We start from the raw sequence: 24,759 nt of genomic DNA, 5'->3' as shown, positions 1-24,759 counted from the left end.
TACAGAAATACGTATTAATATTTATACGTACAGAAATACGTATTAATATTTATACGTACAGAAATACGTATTAATATTTATACGTACAGAAATACGTATTAATATTTATACGTACAGAAATACGTATATAGTATTTATACGTACAGAAATACGTATATAGTATTTATACGTACAGAAATACGTATATAGTATTTATACGTACAGAAATACGTATATAGTATTTATACGTACAGAAATACGTATTAATTGAGTATTGCACAGTAACCGTGAATAGTGAACCGTGAACAGTAATTTCGTAAAACCGAAAATTGCTGAACAGTAACCAATTAATACTGTTACGGCATTTAAAGGTTTACGAAACGATTCTAAATTCTTTTCTTATTCTTTTAAGGTGATCATTAATCGAGGAAATGAATTATCATCGGGAATTGAGGATTTACGCTTGAGTCGATAAGGTGAGTAAAATCTCACTGAATTTACGAATCTACCCTCGTGGGGATTCAACATTTTGCAAGTGTGTTTATCAAATGAATTATAACACGTATATAATTTAGTGGACTACATATATATAGTATAATGGTAATATGTACATATATATATATAGTTCATTAAATTACATACTGTTATTAATTCATTAAAAATAGTCATTTCGGTGACAGAGTAAATGTGCATGTGAGATTATTGTACGTAATTTTTCAGGTGTTTATGAAATATGACATGTATAGGATATAGTGGACTATGTATATATTGTATAAATGGTAAATAAATACGAATATATATAGTTTGCTATATAATATACTGTTATGATTTTTATTGTGGATATATCGTGAAAGTTTTAAAACGTACAATATGATGTGTGATTATTGTACGTGATTTTATCACGGAAAATGTGAAATATTGTGATTTGTCTTCGGACGTGATGTGTGGTACAATATGATGTGAGATTATTGTACATGTGAGGCAAGTCGGAACCTAGCCTTTGGCCGGGCGAAAGTTACGATACAGTTAGAGCTCTAGTCTGTCTGCCATAGTACTGCATGGAGGTAACGGGTGGTTATCTGCTCATGGGTACTCAGCTTGTTTTGGATGTTGGGTGGCGGGTGGTTACCCAACATCAGCGGTATACTAAGTGAGGGGTAACAGATGTGTACCAGCGCTCATTAGTTACCATTTTGTGAAAGTATTAGAGTAACCAGATGGGTTGCTCGTTTTCTCATGATTTTTATTATACTGTGTTGATGTGGAGTTGTGTCTTTTATGAGACGAGAGTTATTTTAATATTTTACTCATACGAGCTGTAAAGCTTACCGGGTTTGTGTTGCAATCCCGGTGCACCAATTTCAATGGTGTAGGGGATACTTCCGCAGGTGCTGAGTAGTGGTGATTGAGTGACGACTCCGAAGTCTCGAAGTCGATCGCATCCAGTCGTGGTGAGGTTCCAGCGTGGATTGTGTGTGTGATTTGATGTGATTTTATTTGTGAGGTTGTCGTGAGGATTATACAATTCCATTTGTTATATGTTGAATTATCATTTGGGTTTGTAATAATCTGCTTGACTGAGTTATATTTTAAACTCAGATGTGATCCGCTGCGACATTAAAATGATTTCGATTTCATTGAGGTTATTTTGTGTTTAACGATTTTAAGATATTGAGTTTTTAAGCTCGAAATTTTAGGGTCGTTACATTTTGCTCTTTGTCTGAAGGGTATCTCTTACTGAGCAAAAATGTGCGGGCTTTGTTCCTGTGTGGTTGGAAGAAGTGATTGAGACTTTTGGAGAGTGTTTTGGCAGCTATGGCTGCGACCAAGACTCGGACGAGTAGTTTCTCCCGTAATTTTTCAGGGGCAAGCTCACCTCAAATCCCAGGACTCAAGCATGGACCAAATGGCACCATGTTCGTTTCATCCGGGATTCCAGACCTTCACAGTAATCTTTTAACTAATAAGTTATTGGAAATATTATGTACTGTTTTTTATATAATGTAAAAAGGTTTTCATTTGATCATCTTATATTTTTTCAGAAATATTAGGTGGTGGTTTTGCTTTAGGGAGCTTAGTCATGGTGATGGAAGATGCAGAAGCACCTCATCATATGCTTTTGCTTAGGAATTTCATGTCTCAAGGACTTGTTCACAACCAACCTCTTCTCTATGCAAGCCCAGGCAAGGACCCAAGACAGTTTCTTGGTACTTTGCCTACCCCAGGGGTACCGAAAGAAGAGAAGTCTAGCCATCGAGACCCTGATCAGGTTTTCCTCTTCTTCAAGTTCAGTAATTGGATTTATAGGGTGAGAAACTGAGGATTATTACATTGTAATACCGTGTTATCATAATTTTCAGGAGGAAGGGTTGAGGATAGCTTGGCAATATAAGAAGTATTTTGGTGAAAAACAGCAGGGTTTTGATAGTCAAAGTAAGTTTCTAATCTTCCTTAATTCTTATAAACTAGTCTCATTGGCACACAGTTGATTTAGATTTTGAGTGCAATTTGTTATTCTATTGTTGTCTAGATGGCAAACATGAGTTCTGCAACAACTTTGACTTGCGGAAGCCCTTAGAGAGGCAGTTTCTAACGGGCAAGCGAATAGATTGTGCTAGTATTTTCAATTCTCCAAATCTTGTCACACTTCATGATCGTTGTGCTACGTTTTTATCACAATTTCCTAGGTATGGTATTCTAGTTTTGTTTCTTCTTACCTGCCTAAGTTACACATCTTTGTCTGGTTGGTAAGTATATATATGCTGATTTGCATTCAATGGTTAAACTGTCTCAAAACTATGCTTACATTGTTTTCAATATATACAAGTGGGATTGATGCTTATTTGGTTGTTGTCTAATATTTTTGGATTCATATCTGAATTTTTAGTTGTCGCCTGTCACAACTCCTATGTAATACATTGTTAATGGAAGTATCGAAATTAATCCATGATTAAAAAGAACTTGAGGAGGTTATATTCTGGTGGGCAGTTTTTTTTTGTTTATTATTAGATCTTAGTTCTGTAGTTGTTATCATATTTTTCACTTGTTTCTGACGATTCTGCAGAAATGACAGCAACATTTCTTGTGTTGATCGGATTGCCATTCAATCATTCTGTGCTCCACAGTGTGGATATTCCAACTTGGTGAGCGGCGGTCTTCAACTGCTATTCTTAGTCTGTGTTCTGCAGCTCCCTGTCATTTCTATTCTCTGCAGTTTTGGGGAATGTTTATGGTTGTGTATGTCTTTGCTTGCTCAAATCAATGTATTCTATTACTGAGTCGTGTGTAATACTGTTGCATTGCAGGAATGGGACATGCTTTCCTTCCTTAGATCACTAAGAAGCTGGCTACGATCTTCAAATGCAGTTTCCGTTGTGACATTTCCACCTAATCTTCTTTCATTATCCTTGTCTACAAGATGGCAGCATATGGCGGACACCTTGCTGTCAGTTAAAGCGATTCCAGGTATAAATCAGTTCTTACATTGGTCTCAGAAATTATTTTTCTTTTCTTCTGCCAGTACTAACCTATCATGAATGATTGATTCAGATGAGGACAAGGAATTGGCAACGCTTCTTACTGGTTACCAGGACATGATTGGCCTTCTTAATGTGCAGAAAGTAGCACAAATTAACACACAGGTAGTGCAAAATTGAATTGAAGATTTGAAGTTAGTACAATTGTTACAATTTCTGCTTGCTACACGACCAACACATTTCACTTGGTCATCCTTAGTGACCATTTTATCTGTCAGTACAGTACACATTTCATTATATGGTTACCACATGTCTATAGAAGTTGGTCCAGTTGAAGTAACTTTAAATTGGCATAATCTAAGAACTTTTTTGTGTTTACACAGTTTTGTTTCAAATGTTTTTTTTATGGTCATTCAAAATTTCCCCTGCACAGGTTCCTGTCATTCTTGATGCAACTACCTTCTCAATAAAGCTGCAAAAGCGGAGGTTTTTGGTTTTAGAATGTCTAAACCAGGCCCCTGTCGATGGTTCTAGTGGGAGTTCATATGGTACTTCTGGTAGTTGTTCTGGGTCCTCTAAAGCTGGATCTCTTGATTTTTAGAATGTGAAATTGTGATAGAGGAGAAATTCACCCTTTGGAGTAAAATCTTAAAATCATGGATCCATCATTGCAGATAACTCCATGCGTGTTTGTACCCGATACAAGTTTTTTTTAAATTTTTTTATTTCATTTGCATTGGCATTGTAGGGATCAGAGATATGGAGAAACAATTTGAATTGATTATATAGCAAACCTGTCAAAATAAGGCAGTAAGAATGTGAGATTATTCGTGTAACCATCTATTTAAAATAATCAAATTACATTCTGCTTAATCACTTTGCGTGATGAGGATAAGAAAGAAAAGAAGCAAATAATTGAATGTAGCGAACAGCAACAAATGCTTATTGAATCGGTCTTAACTTCAATTCTTATTTCTTGGTCGATCCAGTCTGGGTTGAAAAACTAAGAGCTAGCCTTCAGCGTGTTTCCAGTGTCAATGACAAAACGGTATCTGACATCTGATTTGGCTAGGCGCTCCATGGCAGTGTTCAAGTAGTCGATCGGGATAACTTCAATGTCTGCCGTTATGTTGTGCTTGGCTGCAAAATCAATCATCTCTTGTGTTTCCTTCATACCTCCAATGCCGCTACCAGCTACCATCTTCCTTCCTATTAAGACGAACATTACACTCTGTTAATAACCCAACTATGCAGAAGAACAGATAAAGCTAACTACTAGTAGTTACATGCTTACCCATGAGCAAAGAAAAAACAGGAAGCTCAAGAGGCTTCTCCGGTGCACCAACCATAACTAGCTTTCCATGAGACTTCAACAGAGCAATCAAAGGCTGAAGAGGATGGTGTGCAGAAACTGTGTCAATGATCCCATCCATGGTTGCAATGGCAGCCTGAAAATTATTCAATGAAACATAAATTGATTAAGTTGTTCATTGTTCAACCAACTTAGGAGTCGTAAAAGGTGTAACTTGTTGGAATAAGTACCTGCATTTGCTCTTGGTCACGACTAACCAAAAAGGAGTCCGCTCCTAGGTGTTTAATAGCTTCCTCCTCTTTCTTAGGGGACGTACTGATCACTGTGACCTTCACTCCCATAGCCTTGGCAAACTTCACCGCGACATGGCCTAAACCGCCAAGGCCAACCACACCAACATGCATGCCGGGCTTGTCAAGTCCAAAATATCTCAAAGGGCTGTAGGTTGTAATCCCGGCACATAGGAGTGGAGCAGCACCATCAGGAGGTAGGTTGTCCGGGATGCGGACTACAAAGTGCTCATCGGCCACCATGATGTCGGAGTAACCGCCGTAGGTGGTGGTTCCGTCATAGTACTTGGAACCGTAGGTTTGTATATGTTTGGCGCAGTAGTTTTCAAGGTGGTCGGTACAACTATCACAAGATCGGCAAGATCCCACCATGCATCCAACACCGACTTTGTCTCCAACTTTGAATTTTTGTACGCTGCTGCCTACTTCCGTCACTTCCCCAACAATCTCATGCCTGCATTTCCCAATGCATTGAATTATTACTTAAAAACTTAAAATGGCACGTATCATTAATTATTCAAGCTGCTTCAGTATAAATTAATATGCGTATGAACAAGTCGATCATACCCGGGAACTAGTGGATAAGTAGAGAAGCCCCATTCGTTCTTGACCATGTGAAGGTCCGAATGGCAAACCCCACAGTACAACACTTTGAACGTCACGTCTTTCTCTCCAGTTGCCCTGTAATCAATTCGTTTCAGTTTTACAAATTGAAAACAAATTAACGCGAATGCACTATATGTTGTAATATGAAGAGGAAGAACAGAGAAGTGTTAGTGTGTTGCATATATATATATATATATATATATATATATATATATATTCCAGTTGATCGAAAATGTACCTTCTGGAGAAACCGAAAGGAGAGAGAACACCAGATGAATCTATTGCAGCCCATCCAAATGCCTTCTTAGGGTGCTCTTGCTCGTAAGACATCGCCATTTTCTCTCTTTGCAGATTCCTAAATGATGGTTTTGGTGGTGAAGCTACTAGATGAACGTAGTTCGAGACTTCGAGTGATAAAATCTGAGATAGACCGATATGGAAGTGTGAGTTCCCTTCAATGGAGCTAAATTCTATATATACAGGGGGATCGAGGGAGTTTTAGGTATTGGCTGGACCGCTGGGGTGAGGATGACGTACTGGGTGAGTTAAATACAATTTCCAAGAGGTGGTGTCGATATTTTCAGTTGTGCCATAGTCTCATAGAATAGTTTATCGTAAAATAGTCTCACTTATTATTCCAACTAAGGGGTTGTGTCATAGTCTCATAGAATAGGTTGTCATAGAATAGTCGCACTCTTATTATTCCTTCCAACTAAGGGGTTGTGTTAGTCTCATAGAATAGTCTCACTCTTTATCATACCAACTAAGGGACAAAAGGAGAAGTCTGTGGAATGCTGTGCCCACCAAATACAATATCCCAGAGGTGGTGACGTGCTGGGTGATGCAAACAGAAAGTCCAAGATTTTAAGCTGACGTCACCGGTCACCAAAAATTAAATAATTGTTTCTTTCCGAAAGTGCCTTTGCAAATTTGCTGCCTTGGGTCCTATCGAGTATTTGAGTTATATGTCCTTACTCCTTAATCCGTGATCAATTAAGCGCTATTAATATAAAGTGGACAATTAAGTACCACTAATTTTAGAACTAATGGATCTGCTCATCTATCACTTTTACTGACAAATAAATAATCAGAGCTATAATATAAAAGTAATTAGCAACTTTATAGTTCCATAAATCTTATTTAATTAATACCGACTTAATTAATTAACTAAAATTCCCACACACATTATGGCTCTGGGATAGTAGGTGGTTATTGAGTTTAGTCTTCTCCCCCGTTTTCCTCTCATATAAACAGATTTTTGTTTGTTTTTTACTGTGCCTTTAATTTATTAAACAACTTAATTTTAAAAATTTCATACAGAAATGGTAAAAATAAGAAAGAAAATAATATTATGATAGTTTTTCTACGCACTAGAATGTTTTCATCTTTTGGAATTTAGGGGAGATCCAAGAAAGATCACGCCATGTTTTTAGAAGCAGTAATCTAAGAAGTATGAATACATGTCTATATTACACATAATTCGATATGTGGACGCAAAATTATTTTAAACATATTAATTAAATATTATTTTAAATATATATTAGCCTTTCTCCACACCCTATGCGTGTGTAAAAGGGTCGCGCTTACGTGTGTGCGCATGTGCTTTTTCATGGGACATGTTAATGCGATTTTAATTTGAAATTTTCACTGCCTGATCAGTTGAGTGCATGATGAGAAAATGAAAATAAGAGAACAAAGTTAATAATAAATTAGGAAATGGAAGAAGCCCGTAACCAATTGCATTATCACATGCAACCTATAACAATTATCCCTTACTACCATCTCATTACAATCATCATAGTGGACAACACAATTATCCTTCCATATATTAATGATACTTCTATCCACCCCAGTAAACCCTAGACCACATGAAAGGGAAAATAAAACTGATTAAACACAATGAATCAAAAAGGAATTTTGAGGAAACCATTTTGAATATGGAAGAGAAGGAAAAAAATTCATAAATATTAACCAAAAATTAAGCATTAAGTAAGAGATAGGATTCAGCCGATTCACCTTCGATCATGAGTCACTTTGCTTCTCGCAAAAGGGGAGAGGGGTGAGTACTTTGATTTGATATGCTCTGCTTCCCAATTTCATCCTCTTTCTGTACGTGGGTGAAGTTGAACAGCAAGTCGGGAGATGGTTGGCTTTGATAGAGATAACTCCTCTTTCTAATATGGTTGCAGTTTTTTTCGTTCTCTTATTATGTTTCTCAATGTCTCGATTTTACCCCTCGTTTATTTAGGTTGAATGGTTGATTATGAGTGAGAGGGCAAAAAGGGCAAGGAGTGCTTGGCAGTTCCATATGGGGAATTGCCTTAATTAATAGAGACTAGCCTTACTGCACACTATGCTCGTGCGAAAGGGCAGTGCTCGTGTATGCGAGGGTTCATTCAATTATAACATATACAAATATAATTATGATTTAAAACAATTTAGTGTGTTTCAGAACAAACGTATTTGTGAATTATAGTATTTCAACATTGTTGACTGCAACTATAATTTGTCAACTATGTTAACTTCTTCTTTAAAATGCAAAATTAAAGTATAAAGAAACAAAAAAAAACTTATGGAACAAACACGAGATTAATTCACATACTAAACTATGAACTATGAACTATGATCACAAAATTATATACGAAGTCAAAGTAGCAAATCACTTACCCACATGCATAAGATACCATTGAACATGTTTGATACTATTGATCAACTATGGCCTTTTAAATTAGCAAAAAGTAACTCTTGTATGATCTTTCATAGCACGAAGAAGGTTTAGCTTGTTGGAATAATCACCTGCATTTGATCTTGGTCACGATTAACCAAAAAGGAGTCGGCTCTTAGGTGTTTGATAGCTTCCTCCTCCTTCTGGGGGATGTACTGATCACTGTGACATTTACCCCCATAGCCTTGGCAAATTTCACCGCGACATGGCCTAAAACGCCAAGGCCAACCACAGTACCACACCGACATGCATGCCGGGCTTGTCAAGTCCGAAATATCTCAAAGGGCTGTAGGTTGTAATCCCAGCACATAGGAGTGCAGCAACACCATCAAGAGGTAGGTTTTCTGGGATGCGGACTACCAAGTGCTCATCGGCCACCATGATGTCGGAGTAACCACCGTGGGTGGTGGTTCCGTCATAGTACTTGGAACCGTAGGTTTGTATTTGGTTGCGACAATAGTTTTCTAGGTGGCCGGTGCAATTATCACAAGACCGACAAGAGCTCACAATGCATCCAACACCGACTCTATCTCCAACTTTGAATTTTTGTACGCTGCTGCCTACTTCAGTCACTTCCCCAACAATCTCATGCCTGCATTTACGATTGAATTGTCTTAGATCAGTGAAGAGGTCGATCACATTATATATACTTGTTTCTTGTAATCCCATTTTTTGTTGCTATTTACGCTAATCACACCAGGAGTGGGAAAAATCAGATCCTGAGATAATCATTTATCCATCGGCCTTGTATTAGGCAGCCACTACTTTCCCAACAAGTGCTATCAGAGCTCAGCCTCATCGTCTGTGGCATCTGGTAGTGATCAAGATGGCAGAATCGTCGTCAACATCGGCAACAATGGTTAAGTTGACATCGTCAAATTACTCCATTTGGAAGCCCAAAATGGAGGATATCATTTACAACAAGGATATGTACGAGCTTCTTCAAAATGATAGAGACAAGCGAGTAGGCAAGACCAATGTGGAATGGAGCATCCTGAATAGAAAAGTTGTTGCATGAATTCGTCAATAGATTGATGAAAGTGTTTTCATCATGTAGCGCAAGAAACTAATTCCTACTCAATGTGGACAAAGCTTGAGTCCATGTATGAGCGAAAGACCACACAAAATAAAGCCTCATTCATTCGGCGGTTGGTGAACACGAAGTACATGGATGCTCGTAGTGTTTCGGAACACTTAAGCGAATTCCAAGGCATGGTGAATCAATTGATGAATATGAAGATGGTGCTTGATGATGAGTTGCAAGCACTGTTGTTACTAAGCTCATTGCCAGATAGTTGGGACACCTTGGTGGTGTCATTAAACAACTCATATCCTCAAGACATTCTTAAACTGAGCATTGTAAAAGACAGTATGTTCAATGAAGAAGCAAGGAGAAAGGAGCAAGGAATATCGACCGAGTCAGAAGCCCTCGTCACCGACAATCGTGGAAGTAGTCGGAAGTTCCACAACCGAGGAAAAGGAAAAGATCGGTCAAGGGGCAAGTCCAGCCCAAAGAAGAACATCAAATGTTATCACTGTGGCCAAAACAGTCAGATGAGGAATGAGTGTAGGAAGCTCAAAGAAGAACTAGTTGAAAAAGGTGGTACCAAAGATACAGCCGCTACCTCATATGGAGACAAGGTAATCATCATTTGTGGAGATGGTCATGTTAATATGACATCTCAAGATACATGTTGGGTCGTCGATTCCGGCGCATCATTTCATGTAACCTCACAAAGGGAGTTCTTTACATCTTACAATACCAGACACTTTGGTAATGTCAGGATGGTAAATGATAAGTTGTCCAAGGTCGTGGGAAGAGGATATATTTATCTTGAAACCAACACATGTCACTGCATAGTTCTCAAGAATGTGAGACATGTTCCAGACACGCGTCTCAATTTAATCTCCACACGGCTACTTGATGATGAAGGCTGCACAAACGCCTTTGGTGATGGAAAGTGGAAGCTTAGTAGAGGTCTAGAAATTCTAGCCTGAGGAAAGAAGGAAAACACTCTCTACATGATATATGCAAAAGTCTGTAATGGGTATGCAGTTACACTCGGAGAAGATTCGCCGGTAGAGCAATGGCACAAGCGGCTCGGTCATATCAGCGAGAAGAGACTTTCTATTCTAGCTAAAAGAGAGGTATTGACTGAGGTCAATGTTAAAGATATTTCTGTAAAATCATGTACACACTGTTTGGCTGGAAAGCAACACCGAGCGGCATTCCATCGTTTCGCTGCCTCAAGGAAATCCAATGTTTTAGATGTTGTACATTCTGATGTGTGTGGTCCCATGATCACAAGTACTCTCAGAGGTGCAAGATACTTCGTTACCTTCATTGATGATCATTCCCGAAAAGTATGGGCTTATGTACTAAGGACTAAAGATAAAGTGCAGGAAGTATTCAAACAATTTCATGCCGGGGTTAAACGAAAGATCGACATAACTCTGAAATGCATACGCACCGATAACGGGGGAGAGTACATGACGATGTTCAGAAACTACTGCAAAAGTAACGGAATTAGGCACAAACGATCTGTTCCGAAGACACCTCAACACAACAGAGTGGCTGAGAGGATGAACATAACTATTGTTGAAAGAATCAGAACAATGTTATCTCATGCCAAGCTGCCTAAGAGCTTTTGGGGTGAAGCTCTAATGACTGCGGTTGATGTGATCAACCTTTCTCCCTCAGCTCTATTGAATAGTGATGTGCCGAATAGGTTTTGCACCGGAAAGGATGTCTCATACAATCATTTGAAGGTATTTGGCTGCAAAGCATTTGTTCATATTCCTAGAGATGAAAGATCGAAGATCGACAACAAGACGAAAGAATGCATAATTTTGGGATATGGAAATGAAGAATATGGGTACAGGCTGTGGGATCCTGTCAATAAGAAGATTGGCAGAAGCAGAGATGTTGTCTTCTTTGAAGATTAGAACATCGAAGATACTCAGAAAAATGAGAAGCCTAAGAATCCATAGAATATCCGATCAGTTCGGATAAATTTTCTTTGCCGATGAAGCAAGGTAGCAGGAGAGAAGCTGGAGATGCCAATGATGCAGCAGATGATGGAATGATTGATGGTTTAGTTGATGATACAACTGATGATGAGGAATAGGCACCAGGCCCTCACAAATCAACCAGGGAACGCAGAACCTCAAAGATATACCCTCTAAATCAGTTCGTTACTCTCACAGATGGAGGAGAACCACCGTCTTATGAAGAATCTCTGATTGATGACCACAAAAGGGAGTGGTTGGAAGCCATGCAAGAAGAGATGCAATCCTTGCATGAGAACCAGACTTATGAGCTGGTGGAATTACTGAAAGGTAAAAGAGCACTAAAAAACAAATGGGTGTATATACTGAAGATTGGAGAGAATAGCTTACGACCTAGATACAAGGTAAGGCTGGTCGTTAAAGGTTTCAGTCAGAAGAAGGGAATTGACTTTGAAGAAATTTTCTCGCATGTGGTGAAAATGACATCTATCCGGGTGGTACTTGGTTTGACTGCAAGTTTAAAGCTGGAGATTGAACAACTTGATGTGAAGACGGCTTCATTCACAGTGACCTTGAAGAGGAAATTTACATGGAGCATCCAAAAGGATTCAAAGTCAAAATCCAAGAAAATCTAGTGTGCAAACTGAAAAAGAGTTTGTATGGACTAAAGCAGGTGCCACGACAATGGTACAAGAAGTTTGATTCCTTCATGATTGAGCAAGGATATTAGTAGACAACTTCAGACCATTGTGTATTTGTGAAAAAATTCTCAAGTGGTGAATTCATCATACTAGTCTTGTATGTTGATGACATGTTGATCGTAGGACCAAATGCTGACAAGATTAGCAAACTGAAGAAGGATCTCAGTAACTTTTTTTTGCCATGAAAGACTTGGGACCCGTAAAGAAGATTCTTGGTATGAATATTATCCATGATTGAGAAAATGGAAAGTTGTGGTTATCATAAGAAAAATATATTGAGAAAGTATTGAAGCGGTTCAACATGGAGAAAGCAAATCTAGTTGCTGCTCCACTTGCTAGTCACTTTAAGCTCAATTCAAAGCAGAGTCCTGCAAGTGAGAAAGAGTAGGAAGAAATGACAAACGTGTCATATGCCTCAGCGGTAGAAAGCCTGATGTACGCTATGGTGTGTATAAGATCAGACATAACACACGCAGTTGGTATAGTTAGTCGATATCTGTCTAATCCAGGCAAAGAGCATTGTGATGCTGTGAAGTGGATTCTCAAATATCTCAAAGGTACTTCCAAAATGGGTTTACGTTTTGAAAGTGGGGACCTGGAACTAATTGACTACACATATACATATATGGCCGGAGATGTTGACTCGAGAATGTCTACATCTAGATACATGATTACATTTTCAAGGGGAGCTGTCTCATGGAGATCAAAGCTACAAAAATGTGTCGCTCTGTCAACTACAGAAGCCGAGTTCATAACAGTTACAGAAGCTTGCAAAGAAATTTTATGGATGAAGAGATTCCTACATGAATTGGGCCATAAGCAACAAAAGTTTGTTCTGCATTGTGATAGTCAAAGTGCAATTCATCTGAGTAAGAACTCGAGTTTTCACTCGAAATCAAAGCACATTGATGTGAGATATCACTGGATACGTGATGTGCTAGAAGCCAAGCAACTACAGCTTGAGAAGATTCACACAAATGACAACAGTTCAGATATGATGACCAAGTCATTACCAAAGGAGAAGTTTGAGTTTTGTAGAAGTGCGTCAAGAATGACGCATCCCTCTAACTAAGTCGGGATGGTGAGATTGATGGGTCAGTCCTTCCTTAATTGGAGAAAGAAATTCATGTGGTGATTTAGTACATGAGATAAGCATGTGTTGGAAGAGCCTTGATGACTCATTGACTTACAGAAGACTAGTTTGCTATTCATATAGTATGGGGGTGCAGCTTAGTTTGAAAATGAAGAAACAAACCTATAAACATAGGTGAGAAGGTGACAACAATTTTTGAAGATGGAGGAAAGTGACAGCAATTTTTGAAGATGGAGGAAGTATGCATTAATGAGCATGTAAACATTGAACCATGAAATGAGAAAGACATTTGACTTTGCTTCCAATTACATGTTACTTACATGAGTTGCATAACATGGTGCATGAAGCCATTTACCTATATAAAGGTATGAAGATTGCAGCAAATATATCACAACAAGACAAAGATACAAACCTTAGAGTGTTTGTGTAGTAGTGTGATCCTCATTTAGATAGCTTGATAAAAAGAGTGTCTCGATTAGTGAGAAGAAAATTCCTCATGAGTGAGAGGTATATTACTACTTTAGTTAGTATAAAGTGAGTTGTTTCTTATAATCCCACTATTTAGTATAGTGGAAGAAAGTACACTGCTGCCCCGAGAACATAGGCTTATTTACCGAACCTCGTTAAATATCATGTCTTTTTTTTGTTGCTATTTCCACTAATCACACCAGGAGTGAGAAAATTCCGATCATGAGATAATCATTTATCCATCGGCCTTGTATTAGGCAACCACTACCTTCCCAACAGTTCCATCATAGTACTTGGAACCGTAGGTTTGTATTTGGTTGTGACAGTAGTTTTCTAGGTGGCCGGTGCAATTATCACAAGACCGGCAAGAGCTCACAATGCATCCAACACCGACTCTGTCTCCAACTTTGAATTTTTGTACGCTGCTGCCTACTTCCGTCACTTCCCCAACAATCTCATGCCTGCATTTACGATTGAATTTACTTAGATCAGTGAAGAGGTCGATCACATAATTTAAGCCATAAACTATAAACACCTCTACTAGTTATATCATAGTATTAATTGAACTGTCCTGGAAGAACTAAAGAAGATGATACATACCCTGGCACAAGAGGATAGCTAGAGAATCCCCACTCATTCTTGGCCATGTGAACTGAAGGTCCGTACGGCAAATCCCACAATACAACACTTTGAACATCACGTCTTTTTCTCCGGTTTCCCTACAATGAAAGTGGTTCAACTTTTAAACATGAAACAAACACATACGTACGATTCTATAATCTGAAGAAGAAGAAGAAGAAGAACATGAGTATTATATATGTTAGCTGACATTGCATATACCTTCTGGAGAAACTGAAGGGAGAGAGTGCACCTGATGAATCTCTTGCAGCCCATCCAAATGCCTTCTTGGGGTGCTATTGCTCTTTGGACATCACCATTTCCTTTCATACAGATTCCGAAATGATGATTTTGGTGCAGAAGCTTGCTAGATTAATGCAGTTCGAGTAGTGGCTGTGGAAGTTTTGGCTCCCTTCAATGGTGTTAAATGCTATATATGGAGGAGGGAGATTTCAGATTTTGGCTGGGGTGACGTAATGGATGAGGAAAATACAATATCGAAGAGATTGGGTGATCACCAGAATCATGGTAAAAGCTTCATAATTAAAAAAATACTTGCCTGAATCATGAAGATTGATGTGCATTAACCAGTCACCATATACTTTGTCTGGTTTGTTGGAAGTTGACCTAATTGCAATGGTCTAAATAGCGGTTATCGGCATCAAATCAGTTTTGTAAAATAAGGATATAACATAGATATATTGAGATATATCGGATTATATTGGATTTATCGTTTTTACTAATTTTTAATTAAATTTAATATATTTATAAACATATACTTCAAAATATATCAAATAAACTTGAGAAATTAAAACTTATACTTCAAAATGTACCAAATAAACTTCATAAAAAATTGATTATTTTGATAATTAAAATATATAAATAGTATTAATTAATAAAAATAGAGGTGATCATTCATCATAAACTATCTTGTCATCGAATGCTATCGACGAATCTTTTTTTTTAAATTACTTTTTCAAAATGACGTGGTTTAAAAAAAACACCGATATGTTTGGTCAAACTTGTGATATATCACCATTGACTTGATTTTTTGGGTTGACCGATATAATAGACCTATAAGCAACTTATCGTATCGTTTTCTTAATATCGAGGATATATCAAGAATATATCAAGATATTTAGAACATTGGTTACGGGTAACCAGGTGGGTTGCCCGAGTCTCATGAGTCCACATACTTTAAAAATGTTGATTGTACATTTCATTTGTATGTGATGTATGTTTGAATGTTGGTTTACTCATACGGGCTGAAAAGCTTATCGGGTTTGTGTTTACAATCTCGGTGCACCAAATCGATGGTGTAAGAGATAGTTCTGCAGGTGGAGATTAGCAAGCTCGAATAGCTTAGTCGGAGGATTACTGAATGTTTCCTTCTTCTATTGTGGTGAGAATTGAGTGAATATTACATTTCCAATTGTTTTAATACTTGAGTGTATTAACTGGTGATGTATTATTCAAGTCGACTGAGTCGTACTGTGAACTCAATTTCGATACACTATTGTTGTAAGATGATTTCAATATAATTGAAATTATTTTAGAATTTTCATAGCTTCGATTTTTAATTTTTATTATTCAAAATTTCGGAGTCGTGACAGTTGAGAAGCATGATTAGTACTTGGGGTTGCCCACAAAGATTAGTTATTCCAAGACAAAAGCTTTTCATTATCTTGTTAAGCGGGTCTAAAAGAGAGTTCAAGGTTGGTAAGGAGATTCTTGTTAAGGCTGTTGCTCAGTTTGTGCCAACATATGTCATGAATTGCTTTGAGCTTCCTAAATCCTTGTGTCAGGTGATGCAGAGCTTGATGGCTAATTTTTTGTGGGGAGATGCTTTAGATAATAAGAAGATTCATCGGGTGGTTTGGGATAAACTTTGTGTTCCAAAATCAGCCGGTGGTCTAGGTTTTCGTCACATGCATACGTTCAATCTCTCTCTTTTGGCCAAGCAGGAGTAGAGGATTGTAGGGGTGGACTTTTAGACACCGAAAAACCGAAAACTGACCAAAACCGTACCGAACCGACACCGAAAAATTAAAACCGAACAAAATCGATCTATCGGTTCCGGTTTTAACATCAAATTGAATACTTCGGTTTCGGTTTGCGGTTTCGTCCATGTAAACAATCGATCAAACCGAACCGAAATGAATTGACATATATGTATATAATTATTAATATTTAATATAGTAATAGGTGTATGTCATGTTTTTATTGACTAAGAGTTACATACGATATATATGATTTTACATGATTACGGCCTCGAAATGTCTAACTTAATTGCTCACAGTCTTTAACTCATTAAATTTACGTTTTGGTTAATACTCTATCGTAACTTTATTGATTTTATTAGTTGTTTCTAACGTATTGTAATGTAGTTTACTTATTTATTAATTTGAAGTACTAAATTTGTAGCTTACTACTTTACTTTGATTTTAACTTTTGTTTTAAGTCAAGTGTGAAAAGTTATTACAAATGATAGGTTTTGTAACTGAAACCGAACCGAATTATAGGTTAACCGAAACCGTGGTTAATATATATTTTTTCCGGTTTCAGTTTTGAGAAATACAAAACCGAGACCTCGGTTTTGATTTTCGGTTAGTGCTCTTAAACCGAACCGATAGAACCGAGTCCACCTCTAGAGGATTGTCACTCGACCAGATTCTCTGCTATCCAGACTTTTGAAAGCTCGATATTTCCCTAATTTGGGCTTCTTTGAGGTGGAAGTGAAGGCAGGGGTGTCATATAGTTGGAGAAGTATTTTGGCCGGACATGAGTTGTTGGTTAAAGGGATGCGTAAGTAGGTTGGCCGGGAGGATCTGATTAGGGTTTGGCATGACCCTTGGTTACCTCAGCCACACACCTTCAAACCTTCTCAACTCCGATGGAGGGCACCGATGAATGGACAGTGGATGCTTTAATTGATCATGAGAATCATGTTTGGATTGAGGAGGTTGTCATGGAGTTGTTTACTCCTGAGGAGGCGGAGGTAGTTCTCCGAATACCGATCAGTAGCAGGGGGCCGAATGATAGGTATGTATGGCACTATGATAATAGAGGTACTTTCTCTGTGCGAAGTTGTTACAACGTTGCGAGAGTTGCTCCAGGTGGGGATGCCAATATTGCAACTTCTTCTTCTAGTGGGAATGTTCTAAACAAGTACTGGAAAGCTATTTGGAGTGCACGTGTGCCACCTAAAGTCAGAAGCTTTGCATGGAGGGTAGTTAAGGGCATTCTACCAACTCGTGCTAATCTTCTCCGAAGGCATGTGCCCATTCAAGATGCTAGGTGTGTGTTATGTGATAATTATGTTGAAACTGATATGCATCTTTTTAAGGAGTGTATGAGGGCTGCTCCAGTTTGGCTAATTAGTGGGATCTCATTGAATGCTGCCGGAGACCATGAGGTGGTACTTTCTGAGTGGGTTTTTGACTTGCTGGATACTCTATCTAGTTCTCAACGTGATGTATGGTTTATTCTCTTTTGGGCAATTTGGAAGGCTCGCAATGAGAAGGTATGGCAGAATAAGGACATGGATCCGTGGTTTCTTGTTAATTGGACTACTCAATGGCTCAGTGAGTATCCAAGTCGTACCACTATCGTACACAAGAAGGATAAGAGAATCAAGGTGGGATGGAAGGTTCCACCAAGTGGCCGTCTGAAAATGAATGTAGACGGGTCATATATATTGGCAACAGGGAGAGGTGGTATAGGAGTTGTTGTGCGGGATGCTTCGGGTAAGTGTGTAGCTGCATTGGCTTGGCCTTTTTGAGCATGTTGGGACTGCGTTACACATGGAAATTGAGGCTCTACGTGCTGGCCTTCTTCTTGCTATTTTTGAGGGATGGGATGATGTGGATATAGAGTGCGATTGCGCATTGATTGCAATGGCTATTGCACGTACACAAAGAAGATTGTTCTGATATGGGTGGGCTTGTTGAGGACTGTAAGTTGTACTTATCTGCTTTCAACTCCGTTTCAATGAGACACATTTACCGAGAAGCAAATTGCGCTGCTAACAAGTTAGTTTGGCTTGCTAGTTTTTCCGATATTGATGCCTTTTGGTTAGATGAGAATCCTGTTATTATTCGGGATGTTCTATACGAGGATTGTGTAATAATGCTGTTGTAGCCCGAAGTTTAAGCCCTTTGTCCCCTCCGAGACAAGATTGTTATGTTTCATCTAATTAAATAATCTGAGTTGGGGGTTTTCTCCCAACCTTCCTTTCAAAAAAGGAAAAAGAAAAAAAATAGAGGAAATCTTCATAAGATAAATTCAAGTTAAAACAAAAAAAAAATTGCAATTGAGCAAAATATAAAAATTATAATTAAGATTTGATGACGTGGTTATGTCATATCATTTGCTACATAAGATAGGCTCTAGATGGTTCACCAAAATATAGGTCACCTAACATTACTCTTATATTTGATATAAAAAAATGTTACTCTTATTGAATTTCTATTCTCATTTCTCGATTTGATTCTAATAGATCTGGCCTGTAAAATTTACGAGACCGCTTTCAATGTGTTTCCAATGTCGATGACAAATCGGTATCTAACGTCTGCTTTAGCTAGACGTTCCATGGCATTGTTCACATAATCGATTTTAATCACCTCAATGTCAGCGATGATGTTGTGTTTGGCTGCAAAATCAATCATCTCCTGTGTCTCCTTCAGCCCCCCAATACAACTGCCAGCTACTAATTTCCTTCCTTCAATTACAGAACAACTGATTGTTAATACTTAAAAACAAAAACCTCCATTACCAAGGCACGCCGGAAATTGTACATAGATAATCAATATGTGCATGCTTACCCATAACCAAAGAAAAAGCTGGAACCTCAAGAGGCTTGTCTGGTAAGCCGACCATAACAAGCTTTCCATCAACCTTCAACAAGCTCATCAAGGGCGGGAGAGGGTGGGTTGCAGATACGGTGTCAAGGATACCATCCATTGTTCCCATCGCAGCCTAGGAATTCAACAAAAACAGCATTATGTGATTTATGTCACCCTATATATGGAAATGGAATAACAATATATAGCATCCAATTAAAAGCTTCTTCGGATAGAAAGTTGAGCAAATAATTACCTGCATCTGATTTTGGTCACGACTGACCAAAAATGAATCAGCATGAAACCGCTGCATCGCTTCATCCTTCTTATTAGGAGAAGTACTGATCACGGTGACCTTAAGCCCTAGAGCCTTTGCAAACTTAACCCCGACATGGCCTAGACCGCCAAGGCCAACTACACCTATATGCATACCTGGTTTGTCAAGACCATAATATCTCAAGGGACTGTAAGTTGTGATCCCGGCACATAGGAGAGGAGCAGCACCATCAAGAGGTAGGTTCTCTGGAATGCGGATTACATAGTGTTCATCGGCGACCATGATGTCGGAATAACCTCCATATGTAACAGTCCCATCATGGTACTTGCTGCCGTAGGTAAAGATCATCTTGGAGCAGTAATTCTCGATGTCCTTGCCACAACTCTCACAAGATCCGCAGGCTCCCACCAGGCATCCAACACCGACCTTGTCTCCAACTTTGAATGTTTTCACTTTGCTTCCTACCTCTGTCACTTGACCAACAATCTCATGCCTGCATACCAAATAATTTAACAATGCAGCTTACATTACTAATTTAGTATGTTCCGGGTAACACTAGCTTGAATGATGTAGCACTATATACCTACAGTATAGTCAGGCTGGCTATTACAATGGTTACTAGTGGGATGCAGTATGATTACGTACCCAGGAATCATAGGATATACAGCATTGGCCCATTCATTTTTGATCGAGTGAAGGTCCGAATGACATATCCCACAATACAACACTTTGAATGCCACATCTTTCTCCCCTGTTTCCCTGTACAGGAATCAGTTCAATAGTTTCTAAGAACCAAAGCCTTGATGGAAATGAAGCAAAAAAAAAAAAAAAAAAAAAAAAAAAACTAACGTTGATATATGGAGATCAGACTAACCTTCTTGAGAATTTGAAGGGAGAGAGAACACCAGATGGATCTCTCGCAGCCCAGCCACAGGCTTTCTTGGGGTGCTCTTCCTCTGGAGATTTCGCCATTTTCTTTCTTAATTAGTATTTTAACAAATAAATTCTATGAGACCTTGGATATGTATATAGAGAAGGGGATGGGAGGAGATGGTGAGGATTGCGACTAGGATGTGGGAAGTGCTAGTCTTCAGGGTGATTTGCCATAAATATTCTTACCTAGTGCAATTTAGGACCGTACACCACAAGTAGTCGAGGAGAAAGAGTTGTATGGCGCCGTATAAGTATAGCCATGCTATAGTTTCATAATTCAAATGAAGATGGACATATTGTACCAATAAAAACCAGGATTCATTCTCAAATAAGTCAATATTTCATTTCCTCATGGCAAAAGAAAAAACAAATTGTTTCATTTATTCTAAATCCAGGTCCAGCCTATTGTATTATGCACATATGCATAATGTACACTACATAAGTCTTTCCAATCTCATTTCATTTTTGAATCACTTTGTACTTGTAAGATAAGTTCAAGAGCTGGCCTTCAACGTGTTTCCAATGTCAATGACAAACCGGTATCTGACATCTGCTTTGACAAGGCGCTCCATGGCAGTGTTCAAATAATCAATAGGGATAACCTCAATGTCAGCTGTTATGTTGTGCTTGGCAGCAAAATCGATCATCTCCTGTGTCTCCTTCATACCCCCAATACAACTACCAGCTACTAGCTTCCTTCCTGTAATTACAAGGATGATTAGAATATAAGACAATTGTCAACAAATTAATGAAAGCAAATACAATAGCCATTAGTTACACAAGAATGTGATTCATTTGCTTACCCATGAGCAAAGGAAAGACTGGAAGCTCAAGAGGCTTCTCTGGTGCACCAACCATTACAAGTTTTCCATGAGCCTTCAACAAACCAATCAAAGGCACGAGAGGATGGAGTGCAGAAACCGTGTCAATGATCCCATCCATTGTGCCCATGGCGGCCTACAAGAACAGGAAAACAACATTAGGTCACCTTACAAGCATGACAGCCACTCAAAGTTATAAAAGCAGCTAGCTCAGATAATCACCTGCATTTCATTTTGATCACTGCTGACCAAAAATGAATCAGCATTGAGTCGTTCAACAGCTTCCGCCTTCTTCTTCAGGGAGGTACTGACCACTGTGACCTTAAGCCCCAGAGCCTTTGCGAATTTCACAGCCACATGGCCTAGACCACCTAGACCAACCACGCCCACATGCATACCAGGTTTGTCTAGTCCAAAATGTCTCAAGGGGCTGTAAGTTGTAATGCCGGCACATAAGAGAGGAGCAGCACCATCAAGAGGGAGGTTCTCCGGAATACGAACAATAAAATGCTCGTCAGCCACCATGATGTCAGAGTAACCCCCATAAGTTATGGTTCCATCAAAGTTCCTGGAACTATAAGTTTGTACCAGCTTCGGGCAGTAGTTCTCTAGGTGGTCAGCACAATTATCACAGGTTCGGCAAGATCCCACCATACATCCTACACCGACCCTGTCTCCAACCTTGATGTTCTGCACTTTACTCCCTATCTCAGTCACAACACCAACAATTTCATGCCTGCATTGGCAATCCCAGATGTATACCAGTTCAGTTTTAAAAGGTTACAGCACTAAGAGATAAAGCTAAGTTACAATTTATAGCACTATAGCATGCATATGAAGTTTTTACCATTTACAACCCTCTATATAGAGTTGTCCAAAATCCTAGAATGAAACTTTGAACTAATGCATTACATTGGTGGTTTTAGCTAGTTAATTTAATTGAACAAACAGAACGAAAATGATCTTTCTAGCAGATCACAATTCATAGTCTTTATTGGCTATTTTAGTGCTCTGAATCCAAATTGAAAATAAGTAGTTTGCTGGCATTGGTTTGGTCAATGAAATATAACCTGTAACACCCTTTCTATGTGTGCGTATAAAACAAACACCGTTCTATTCAATATTATATGCCGCAAGAACCCAGCAAGCAGCAACAGCAGACTACTAAGTAATTTCAATTAAAATAAAAATCCCGGATAGCAAACTCTGTTCTTCTTTTAACTTGTAAAAAAATGATTCTAACACGGGTTAATCTCCGAACTTAAGATATTTGAAGAAATCATGTGATCTCGATTAAAAAAAAAGAGCACACAATAATTATCAATTATTTGACTATCTCCCACCACTAGGCACTAACAACCCAAAAACTTTTTGGACAATCCAAATTTCCAATGAGACAAAAACAAATCTTTAAAATCATAGCAAACCTCGTACTAAGCCCTAGAATTAAGCACTTACAAAGATCTTGTCTTAAAAAAATTCAAGATTTAAGCATATAAGTAGAACATACCCAGGAACCAGAGGGTAGGTAGAAGCACCCCATTCGTTCTTGACCATGTGAAGATCAGAATGGCATATCCCACAGTACAACACCTTAAAGGCCACATCTTTCTCACCGGTTTCCCTAAACAACACAAAAGTGATCAAATTTTCAGACTCAAACAAATGGTTCAAAAATCATGGTTTCAGAAAGAAAAGAAGAAATGGTAGAAAAGGGTGAGAGACCTTCTTGAGAAATTGAACGGGGAGAGAACACCAGAAGTGTCCCTGGCGGCCCATCCAATAGCCTTCTTGGGGTGTTCTTGGTCTGGAGATGCCACCATTTTCAGCATTCTTCGTACTGAGCTTTGTTCACTGAGATAAAAACTGGTGAGGGTGGCAAAGCCAGAGGGTTCTATATATAGTGGCGGAGGGGGGTTTGGTGTCGTGGGCTGGGCTTGCTGGGCTGACGTAAGGGGTGAGCAAAATGGAAGAGGTCAAAATTAATTTTTTTTTTGAATAGAAACATAGGGTCAATTCCCTTTGACGTCTTGCCTTGCGTGAAGGTTGAGACAGATTTTGTGGATGATTCTAGAGAGATGTCATTTTCACCAATTTTTTTTGGAGGCACAAAATGTTAATCCTTTCCAATATAAAGAAAAGGTTTGATAATTTGCTATGCTAGCCAAGAGCTTCATAATCAATCTATAATGTGTTGCTCTTTTTTTTTTGTTACACTTTTGTTGCTCTTTTTGATTAGTGGTCAAGTTGATATGTGAGGATTTGGAGATTGAAATTAAAGGTTTGAGAAGATGAACTTATCACTTGATTGTGTTCTAAAAAAATTTGAAACTTTCTTCGATTTCTAATTGTTCTGTTTTCTATTATATATAACAACACAATATATATATATATATATATATTATCTGCAACACAATGAAATTAATGACAATAGTTTAACCAGTACCTACCTTATTAGATGACACTTCAATTGCATTATGCAGAGCTTTAGGCTCCACATGACCATAATTGTTCGTGGCATCTATATGGCCACGGGTAGCTGGTGGTCCTTTTCTGGAGCTAGTGACCGATCGAGCTCGTGAAGAAAGGTGTGGCGTCGTGTTGGAGTAATGAATGTGAAGACTGAAGAGGATCTGGTTCCGGCTCTTCCAGATTCATATGTCGTTGCATGGTACAACCAAATTAATGGCATCTTGAATTCTTATTTCTTGTACATCAGCATTTTCGACTCTTTTAAAGGCCAAAAAAATAACAAATCATGTTTAAAGATTTTCCATCTATTTGTTCAGCCAATTACATTTTGACAGTGTACTTCCATAAGTTCTAGTGGCTTCGTTTATCGATCAATTTACTATTGATTATTACTAATTCTGTAAGGTATCTTAGTTTAATAATAAAAACTTTTTAGAACTCAATTGATAAGCGCAGTTTGGCTTTATTCTACCGTGGTAGACCTATATCCAAATTTTTTGCAAAGGTGGCGATATCCTATTGAGGACCACTGTTAAGAAAGACAGGAGTATTTTAGACGTAATTTTGTGTGTGTATTCCATCACTATACGAAGACGTTGTAAATACGAAAGGGTCAAAATACAGAGGGTAATTTGGTTGGTTAAATTCGTTTATCTTCATCTTGAAGATCCGGTCGAGATACTTTGGCCCTCTCCCTTCAGTTGGGATATGAGAGAAAGCTTCAAGAACAGATATAGAATCGCCTATTCTTGGACTAGTGAGTTTGGTAAAAGATTTGGTGGGTTTTTTCACCAGCACAACACAGTTGAAAATCGATGAATAGCAAGCTAAAGAGATGATGGAAACGGCTTCTCTTTTCTCTGTCGACAGTTGCTGGGGAGACGAATCCCTCTCGACTCTTTCTTGCTCTTTGCCTCCATCCCTCGTTTTTCTCTCTTCCCAGTTTTGTCTTTCCACACAAAATCCATCTTCAATTTCACTACCAAAACACTCAGCCCCCTTTTCACTTTCTTTCTCAACAATCCTAAATTTCCAATTCAAATTCTAAAGCCCTAATCCAAGATGATAATGGAGCAGCACAAGATGGATTGGAAGAGGACCTTCGCTATGAACTGGGACGGCCTCCATGACCAAGAAG

General features: G+C 38.5%; 4 protein-coding genes and 1 pseudogene across 5 annotated transcripts; 1 reads left to right on the top strand and 4 right to left on the bottom strand.

Annotated features, from left to right (window-relative positions):
• Positions 1-1,751: 1,751 nt before the first annotated feature.
• LOC126805037 (elongator complex protein 4-like) lies at positions 1,752-4,173 on the top strand. The gene is made up of 8 exons (XM_050532126.1): positions 1,752-1,927; positions 2,022-2,248; positions 2,340-2,412; positions 2,510-2,666; positions 3,044-3,122; positions 3,285-3,444; positions 3,529-3,620; positions 3,889-4,173. Exons 1-8 carry the CDS (start codon positions 1,795-1,797, stop codon positions 4,054-4,056), a joined length of 1,089 nt encoding a protein of 362 aa, XP_050388083.1. The 5' UTR covers positions 1,752-1,794; the 3' UTR covers positions 4,057-4,173.
• LOC126805035 (probable mannitol dehydrogenase) lies at positions 4,158-6,159 on the bottom strand. 2 transcript variants are annotated; one of them, XM_050532125.1, is made up of 6 exons: positions 5,902-6,159; positions 5,625-5,738; positions 4,998-5,511; positions 4,750-4,903; positions 4,417-4,664; positions 4,158-4,249 (listed from the first exon to the last, which is right to left on the bottom strand). In XM_050532125.1, exons 1-5 carry the CDS (start codon positions 5,997-5,999, stop codon positions 4,459-4,461), a joined length of 1,086 nt encoding a protein of 361 aa, XP_050388082.1. In that variant the 5' UTR covers positions 6,000-6,159; the 3' UTR covers positions 4,158-4,249; positions 4,417-4,458. The 2 variants fall into 2 exon arrangements, with proteins under 2 accessions (XP_050388082.1, XP_050388081.1); XM_050532124.1 differs by lacking the exon at positions 4,158-4,249 and having other exon boundaries at positions 4,268-4,664.
• A 2,279-nt stretch (positions 6,160-8,438) lies between these two features.
• LOC126801653 (probable mannitol dehydrogenase) lies at positions 8,439-14,597 on the bottom strand (annotated as a pseudogene).
• Positions 14,598-18,673: 4,076 nt separating this feature from the next.
• LOC126798746 (probable mannitol dehydrogenase) lies at positions 18,674-20,505 on the bottom strand. The gene is made up of 5 exons (XM_050525793.1): positions 20,270-20,505; positions 20,041-20,154; positions 19,375-19,888; positions 19,101-19,254; positions 18,674-18,997 (listed from the first exon to the last, which is right to left on the bottom strand). Exons 1-5 carry the CDS (start codon positions 20,365-20,367, stop codon positions 18,792-18,794), a joined length of 1,086 nt encoding a protein of 361 aa, XP_050381750.1. The 5' UTR covers positions 20,368-20,505; the 3' UTR covers positions 18,674-18,791.
• A 140-nt stretch (positions 20,506-20,645) lies between these two features.
• LOC126798737 (probable mannitol dehydrogenase) lies at positions 20,646-23,010 on the bottom strand. Its single transcript, XM_050525781.1, has 5 exons — positions 22,875-23,010; positions 22,660-22,773; positions 21,372-21,885; positions 21,132-21,285; positions 20,646-21,028 (listed from the first exon to the last, which is right to left on the bottom strand). The coding sequence occupies exons 1-5, from the start codon at positions 22,979-22,981 to the stop codon at positions 20,823-20,825; spliced, it is 1,095 nt and encodes a 364-aa protein (XP_050381738.1). The 5' UTR covers positions 22,982-23,010; the 3' UTR covers positions 20,646-20,822.
• Positions 23,011-24,759: the final 1,749 nt, after the last annotated feature.

The sequence above is a fragment of the Argentina anserina genome, chromosome 1 (assembly GCF_933775445.1).
Source record: "Argentina anserina chromosome 1, drPotAnse1.1, whole genome shotgun sequence".
In the NCBI taxonomy this organism is placed as follows: domain Eukaryota; kingdom Viridiplantae; phylum Streptophyta; class Magnoliopsida; order Rosales; family Rosaceae; genus Argentina; species Argentina anserina.
This window is presented reverse-complemented; position numbering and strand designations above follow the sequence as displayed.